At 38.0% G+C, this 8,504-nt stretch overlaps 2 protein-coding genes across 2 annotated transcripts in view; one reads left to right on the forward strand and one right to left on the reverse strand.

Annotated features, from left to right (window-relative positions):
* The first annotated feature begins 1,026 nt into the window (after positions 1-1,026).
* Positions 1,027-3,138, forward strand: LOC106084278 (glucose dehydrogenase [FAD, quinone]). Its single transcript, XM_013247851.2, has one exon. It carries the CDS (start codon positions 1,103-1,105, stop codon positions 2,954-2,956), a length of 1,854 nt encoding a protein of 617 aa, XP_013103305.2. The 5' UTR covers positions 1,027-1,102; the 3' UTR covers positions 2,957-3,138.
* A 4,115-nt stretch (positions 3,139-7,253) lies between these two features.
* The window catches only part of LOC106084279 (glucose dehydrogenase [FAD, quinone]), a 1,869-nt gene continuing 618 nt past the window's right edge, over positions 7,254-8,504 (reverse strand). The window contains exon 1 of the mRNA XM_013247852.2: positions 7,254-8,504. This exon is cut by the window's right edge and continues 618 nt beyond it. Coding sequence (XP_013103306.2) covers positions 7,254-8,504 — 1,251 coding nt within the window.

Consider the following 8,504-nt stretch of genomic DNA (forward strand, 5'->3'; position numbering starts at 1 on the left):
CCGTTGGGAAAGAGTAATTTTAGTACCCTTTCCATTGGGAAAAGGGAGTTTTCGTACCCTTGCCCTTTGAAAAGGGCGGTTTTAGTATCCTTTCCTTTGGGAAATGGTAGTTCCGTCAATTGTAGACGAAAGTTTGTGAAAGAAATAGTCGCTTCATAGTTATTAGTGCAAACTAATTTAAAATCTCATGCCGATGATTGACGATGCCAATTGAAATATCGAGCAGAAATTCCAATAAAAATATAAAGTAAAAACGTTCTTTTAATTACGGACCTTTGGCCAATTTGCAAAAATAAAAAAATTTTATATTTTTTATAAAATTTAAATTATTTTTTATAATTTTTTTATTAAATTACAATTTTTTTTGTTTATTTAAATTTTTTTTTTTATAAAATTTTGTTCTTTTTTGTTTATTTTAATATTTTTTTTTTATAAAATTTTGTTTTGTTTTTTTAATATTTTTTTAAAATATTTTAAAATTTGTATAAAATTTTTTTAAATTCTTATATTTTTACAAAAATTTAATAATTTTTTTTACCAAAATTATTTTATAAAGATTTTTACCAAAAGGTTTTCATAAAAATTGTTGCCTACTTTTTTTTTTAATTTTTACTAGTTTTTTAATTATATTTTTTAATTTGCTTTTTTGTTTTTGTTTTTTTTTTATTTTTTTTTTTGTATAACATTTTTCTATAAAAAGTTTAAAATTTTTTTGTATAAAAAAATTTTCTTTATACAAAAACATTTTTTTTTTGCTTTCTTAACAATTTCAATCTGTATACAGTTTTGTTACACTATTTGTGTTGATTGTGGGGTAGTCTTAAACCATGAACTGCCATTTTTAATTGTTTTCCATTAAAACGAATTTAATTGAAACATTATTTTTTTCTAACTGACCAGAACTTTAGCAGGTCTATTTTGATGTGTCTTGGCCCCACCCCTACCCTACCCTGCCCCTTCTAGATTTGGACGGAGTAAGTTTTCTCATACAGCGTTAACTTTTGACCAGATCACTGAGCATTGGATTCTCCAGTAGCATTTTCAAAGCGCGAAAGTTAACAACATTCCGGGCGCATTTCGCTAAGACGTCGAAATCACAAAAATGCCATGGGGCCTAATGGTTTTATTGTTCGCTTGTTATTGCTACCAAGTTCAGTGCCAACAGAGCAATATTTTGGATTTTATGCTGAATTTTATGGCTCAAGGTCAAGCAGATGAGGATATGGAGATGAGTGACAATCGTGGCGGGCCATTGCTAAAGGAATACGATTTTATTATTGTGGGCGCTGGTACGGCTGGCTGTGTCATGGCTGCCCGTCTATCGGAAAATCCCAATTGGAAGGTTTTGCTGCTCGAAGCGGGAGGCCCAGAGCTTAGGGTTATGGATATACCCATATTTGCGCATTTCCTGCAAATGAATCATGACATCAATTGGGCCTATCGCACTCAGCCCTCGGATAAGTTTTGCCTTGGCCTCAAGGATAGACGTTGTAATTTTCCCCGTGGCAAGGTTATGGGCGGCTCTTCGGTTTTGAATTACATGATGTATACCAGAGGTAATCGTCGTGACTATGACACCTGGGCAGCCATGGGCAACAAGGGCTGGAGTTTCAAGGAGGTCTTGCCATATTTTCAAAAATACGAAGGTTCCATGGTTCCTGATGCTGAAAGTGAATTTGTGGGACGTGATGGTCCCGTCAAGATATCCTATGCTAAACGCCGCACCGCCATAGCAGATGCCTTTGTTGAGGCAGGACCCCAGGATGGCATACCCAATTGTGACTACAACGGCAAGAAGCAGGTTTGCTTTTCCTATTTACAGGCCACCACAAATCAACAAATTCGCTGGAGTTCCAATCGGGCCTATCTGTATCCTCTGAAGGGGAAAAGGCCAAATTTACACATACGCAAATATGCCTTTGTTACCAAAATTCTCATCAATCCACAGACGTTGACAGCCTATGGAGTAACTTTCGAGTCCCAAGGGCAATCTTTTGAAGTGCGAGCCCGCTTGGAGGTAATTTCTTCGGCAGGCGCTATTAACACTCCACAACTGTTAATGCTGTCTGGCGTGGGACCTGCCAAACATTTGCGTGAGGTGGGCATCACACCTTTGGTGGACTTGGCGGTGGGCTACAACCTGCAGGATCATCTGGCCCCGGCCCTTAGTTTTCATACCAATGCCACCAGCCTTAAACTGGAGCAAATGTTCGATGTCAAGGAAGTTGTCAGCTTGTCTACACACAATAGCTTCCTATCGCTGCCTGGTGGAGTGGAGGGCATAGCATTTTATGATCTAGACCATCCTACAGATGCTGATGGCTGGCCTGACATTGAAATATTTATGGGCACTGGTGGTTTCGACACTAACCCTGCTCTTGTCCCCGCTTTTGGCATTAGGCAGGATATCTTCAATTTTCTCTACGATGACATAATGCGTAAGAATTCGAATGCCTTTCTACTCTTTCCCATGATTTTGCAGCCTCGCAGCAAGGGACGCATAATGCTGAAAAGCAAAGATCCTAAAAAATATCCTCTCATATATCCCAATTATTTTGATGATCCCTATGATTTGGACATAGTGGTAAGGGGACTGCAGAAATGCATAGAACTCACCAAGTATCCAGCAATGCGGAAAATCAATGCCCGCGTCTTGGAACGACCCATACCACAATGCCGCAAATATGGTGATGTTCGTTCACGTGAATATTTGGAATGTTATGCTCGTCATTTTACCTTTACCATCTATCATCAGTCGGGTACAGCAAAAATGGGTCCCAAAACAGATCGGGAGGCTGTGTTGGATGCCCGCCTACGAGTGTATGGCATCAAAAATTTGCGTGTAGTCGATGCCAGCATAATGCCAAAGATTGTAGCAGGCCATCCCAATGGTCCCGTATTTATGATTGCCGAAAAGGCAGCAGATATGATTAAGCAGGACCATGGCTATATTTAAGGAGATTGTTGTTTTGTTAATTTTTATGAGATTAATATTAGGTGTAGAAAATTTAAAACAAAGAGTTGTGATAAATAACAAATTTAAAATTAATTAAATAAAATGTGTTTTTTTACTCACCAAAAGAAAAAAATAAGGAGTGACTGGTATATCTGGGTGTTTTGATGGAAAAGTAAAAAAATACTGAAAATGCAACAAGTGAACAAAATTTAGACTTCAAAAGGAAAGAGCTGTCTTAGAAAAATTCTGGCTCGAGTTAGAAAAAATTTAAAAAAATTTCTACTTTATATGACGGTCGAGTTTTGGGAGATAATTGGATTCTTAAAAATCGGAAATTTTTAAAGCTCAAAAAATCAAACAAAAAATTTACTCAAAATTCTAAGGAGTGAGATTTCTGGAAACTGTCTTAGTGTCTTATTGCATTTGATGCATTTCCTATATTAAAACCAGTAAGGAAAGGCGAACGTAGGGCGTTGTCGACTTTTTAATACCTTTGACCTACCCTTCGAGTACAAAGTGGGAGCTATATCTAATTCTGTTTTAATTTTGATACCTCGGCGGATTTTTTTCGGATTTAAAATGCAAAGCGGGAGCTATATCTAATTCTGAATGAATTTTGATCTCGGCGGATTTTTTCAGATTTCAGGTTATTAAACAACCCGTATCAAATTCGAGCAAAGCAAATATGTTCAAACTGTAAGAACTACTGTTGACAAATGAACACATTACTGCAAATTACCCAAAATCTGACGAACATATATATGGGAGCAACATCTAAATCCGAACCGATTTTGACCAAACTTTAGATATTTTGGCAGTCACCGAGGAAAGCATTGTGCACAGTTTTGTCAATATTGGTTAATAAATGCGCTTGCAGTGGCTCTAGAAGTGAAAATCGGGCGAAATACATATATGGCAGCTATATCTATATCTGAACCTATGAAATTAACCAAATTCCTGCCAAATTTCGAGAGAATCGATTAACAAAAAACCATTTTTTTGCATTACTATTGCAAATTATTACTGCATTTGCGGATTTGCTTACCACTAGGCTTCAATGACACGAATTTTTTGTCCACATACGTGGCGAAATTCCCCCCTCTTAAAACTCTATTTAAATAGGACTTATATATCGACCATTGAAATATAGGGCATAAATAAAAGGTATAAGAGCGTTAAAGAAGGCGCTGCGGGGCGGGCCCAGTTCGGCTAGTGTTCTATAAAATGTAAATTATGACTTAATTCTCTGTAGATATAAAATATGTTATAAAAATAAAAATTTTAAATTTAAGGACCTTTCTACGTTTATGAGTATAGGATTTCTTCTCTCGCCTTCTCTCGCCTTCTCTTTTTCTATCATTTTATCCCCTTTACCTATGCCTCATCATTACTAACCCATCTTCTCTGCCTCACTGCCTTCCCCCCCCCCCCCCTACCAGTCTCCTTACCCTCTTCCTCTTCATTTCCTTCTTCTTTCCTCTTGCCCTCCTTCTTTCCATATTTTACCATCTCTCTCTTTCCACCAGTCTCTCTCTCTCTCTCACCCTCTCTTTTTCATTGCTCTTTTTCCACCTATCTTTCTCTTTTTCATTTCTTTCTTTATGACTCGGAACGATAATTATGTTCAAGACAAAGGGGACTCTTAAGGTAGAAGAAACTAAAAGACTTTAAGTTTGGGAAACTATTGACCACGCCCGACAACCCTATCTATTAGCTGTACTTTTCCCAATGCATGTGTTTTTGTGTGATGGTTGGATGATTACACTACTTTCATGGTACATACAAGACTCTGTGCACCTGTTGGAAGTTGTATTGATGGCTTCGAACGCCAGACGACGGCAACAGCTCTCGCTGTTGCTCCGTGTGCCCAGGTCGAATGCCGACCAGGCTCTGTCGAATTTTTTCATTTTCAATTTTTTTTTGCCTGTTAGGGCGAATATCAATAAATTTTACAATTTTTGTTTGTTTCTCGTTCGAGACGTACGTTGGTATGTTGTACTTGTACCTAATTTATAGCCAAAAAGGCCTCTATGATACAAATATCCACCTTAACCATGCTCGACAACCCTGTGTATTAGCTGTACTTTTCCCAATGCGTGTGTTTTTTTGTAATTGCCAATTTTCTGTATGCACAAATTACACTACCTCTATGGTACGTGCAAGACTCTGTGCAGCAACGGCTTTCGCTGGTGCTCCGTGTGTCCGGCGGTTCTGTGCCGAATTTTTCATTTTCAAATTTTTTTTGCTTGTTAGAGCGAATTGTCATGAAATTTTACAGTTTTTGTTTGTTTCTCTTTCGAGACGAGCTCAATGATCGGAGATTTTCTTTGTAAGTGGTCGACAACCCTTTCTATTAGCTCATAAAAAATGAAACAGAGCCTTTTGTTAGAGATTAACCTTAAATGCATGGCTATTTCGATCTCTTCTTCTCTTATTTTGATCTTCCTCTTTCTCTCCCTCCCTCCCTCTCACTCTCACTCTGTCTCTCTCATTCTTTCTCTTTCCCTCCCTCCCTCGTTTTCTTTCTCTCCCCCTATCTCCTTCCCTCTTTCTCTCCCTACCTCTCTCTCTCTCCCTTCCTCTCTCTCATTCCCTCCCTCCCTCTCTCTCTTTCTCTCTCCCCATCGCACACCTTTCCTCTTTCTTTCTCTATCTCGTTGAAAGAAAAGCATGTTCAATTTAAAAGGAAATGTGAAGATGAAAACTAACCGACCTGGCCTTTGATGTAGGATTTATTTTCTTTCTCCTTCCCACTCTCTCTCATTCAACTTCTCTCTTCCCGTCACATGTTTTCGATGAACAAAAAGTATATTCAACTTAAAAGGGAATGTTGACTTGAAAACGAAAGACTTAAGACACGAACCTTAAGTTTTGGTTAGATGCGTGCTTTTGGGCTTTGTTACCTATGCTCTTCGTCGGCTTAGTCCTCTTAAAGATTTTGTTGAGTTTTTGTGGGATATTTTGATATGTTAAATAAAATTAAATAACATTTTGAAGGCAATAACGGTGGTAAACGCAAACCGGGACGACCAACAGACCGATGGAAAGATCAAGTGGTGGGAGACACCTCGAAATTTGGTGTGTCATAGATTATAGATAGGGGCGTAGAAGATCGAGGTGTTTGGAAGGCTATTCTGAGTTCGGCTAATGGGACGAACGTTCTGGCATAGCCAATTAAAGTAAGAGTAAAGTAATACAAAATGGACCTTATAATAAATTTTTTGCAATGTTAAAACTATTTTGATAAAGTACTTAAGAACCGTATCGTAAGAGAAGTTTTTTTTCTCTCTCTTTATATCACTATTTCATGTCCTTCTAGTTTCATTGAACTAGAATTACAATACAATACTTAGGACACGAAACTTAAAAATAGGATTTATTTTTTTTCTGACTCATGATTAAATCTTCGATAATCTTATTTTTTCTCACCTGACACACTTTTCTCATTTTCTTGTGGTATTTTAACTACAAGTTTGAGTGGTTCTTCATATGAGGGCAATAGTAAGATTAATTCTGCCATTTAGGTGAAAAGATAAGATAATTTGCAATTCATTCACTAGAATAAGGATTATAAGGTGTTATAAATACTTTATTATTAGGCGTCCGGTTTAAAATTTGCATTAATTATTTAGAACCCAGTTTATTTTCTAATGGCCAATAAAGAATTGGAACATATAAAATTGCCGTTTAATTTGTTTCAAATACTTATATTATAAAATATTGCGAATAAGAAATAAAAAAACCTGCTTTTCTAATTTCTTTTATTTCTTATTTTTTCATTTCAGGTACAATGATGACGTCAAAGTGACATTGCAACTTATTTTAAAATGATTTTTGGATGGGGGGAAAACATTTAAACTGGTAACATTTATCTCTTAGTATAAATAATTCTAAGGCATTTCATTAAGTTGCGAATAGTAAAAGAAATGAAAATACGTAATCATAACAGATACCGGCACTTTGGTAGAGACACAATACCAGACATGAACCAACTTAGGGGAAAGGTATTGAAAACAATTAAGGATTTTGTAAGTAGCACGGAATTCCTAACTTAAATTTTTCTTTTTAGAGGTTACTTTATAGTTTTTAGAAAGCACAACCAGCCGATTACTGGCTTAGGTGTATGTCCATAGTGACATGGGGCTGATTAATATCTGCACCCTCTTTTCAACCTAACCTAACCTAACCTAAACATTGTCTAATATTTACATATTTTTAAATCACATTTTTTCAGTTCACAGGACTTATATCCATTTTAATGAAATCCTAGATATCTATAAAAAATTTTTTTTTCTAACTACAAATATCCTTGATCCCTTTTGATCATATCGGCAGCCTTTTCGGCTATCATAAATACCGGTCCATTGGTATGACCCGAAATAATGCTTGGCATAATGCTGCTATCCACTACACGTAAATTTTTAATGCCATATACTCTAAGGCGGGCATCAACCACTGCTGTTTTATCCGTTTTGGGACCCATTTTTGCTGTACCCGATTGATGATAGATGGTCAAACTGAGGTGTCTGGCATAACATTCCAAATAGCCGGGTGAGGTGACATCGCCATATTGCCGGCACTGGGGTATTTGTCTTTGTAAAAGTGTGGCGCCTACTTGACGCATTGCCGGTTGTTTCGTCATTTCTATGGTCTTTTGTAGGGCTCGCACCATGGTGGCAACATCAGCAGGATCTGCCAGATAGTTTGGATAGATGAGAGGATGTGTATGAGGATTGTTGTTTCGCAGCAAAATGCGTCCCCTGCTGCGCGGCCTTAGCGGCATGGCAAATATCATGAAAACCTCATCATTGTTATTCAACACGTCTTTGTATAGACTTTGGTAAACTTCATTTCTTATGCCAAATGCTGGCACTATGGGGGGGTTGCCATGCAAGCCTCCTGCTACCATAAACAGTTCATAATCCGGCCATCCGGCCTCAACACTCTGGGGATGATGCGAATCGTAAAATGATAGAGCCTCTAAGCCACCGATGATCGATAAAATGCTGTCACCGGTTTGTGTTTTGAGAATTTCTTCGGCATCTAGTAAATCTTCAATTTTCAGGGAACTTGCGTTGGTGACAAAGCTCAAAGGGGGAGCTATGTGGTCGTGCAAATTGAAGCCCACAGCCAGATCTGCTAAGGGTTTGATGCGAACTTCGCGCAAATGTTTGGCTGGGCCCACGCCCGATAACATTAAGAGCTGAGGCGTGTTGATGGCTCCAGCGGCAGAAATAACCTCAAGGCGCGCCTGCACCTGGTAGGTCTGATGCCGTGTTTCAAAGGTAACACCGTAAGCTGCTTTGGTCTCTGGATCTATTAGGATCTTGGTTACCAGGGCATTTTTAAGTATGTGAAGATTGGGTCTTTTGCCCTTAATGGGATAAAGGTAGGCTCGATTCGAACTCCAACGAATTATTCCATTTGTTGTCGATTGCACATATGACACACAAGTCTGATGGCGACCATTGTAGTCACATTGCTGTGAACCACTTTGCTTGGCAGCCTCCACAAAATGTTTCGCTGTTTTGTGGTGCGCTTTGATGTA

The sequence above is a fragment of the Stomoxys calcitrans genome, chromosome 4 (assembly GCF_963082655.1).
Source record: "Stomoxys calcitrans chromosome 4, idStoCalc2.1, whole genome shotgun sequence".
NCBI lineage: Eukaryota > Metazoa > Arthropoda > Insecta > Diptera > Muscidae > Stomoxys > Stomoxys calcitrans.

Coding starts and splice junctions, on each gene's coding strand:
- LOC106084278 (XM_013247851.2), top strand. CDS start 1,103: ATGCCATGGGGCCTAATGGTTTTATTGTTCGCTTGTTATTGCTACCAA.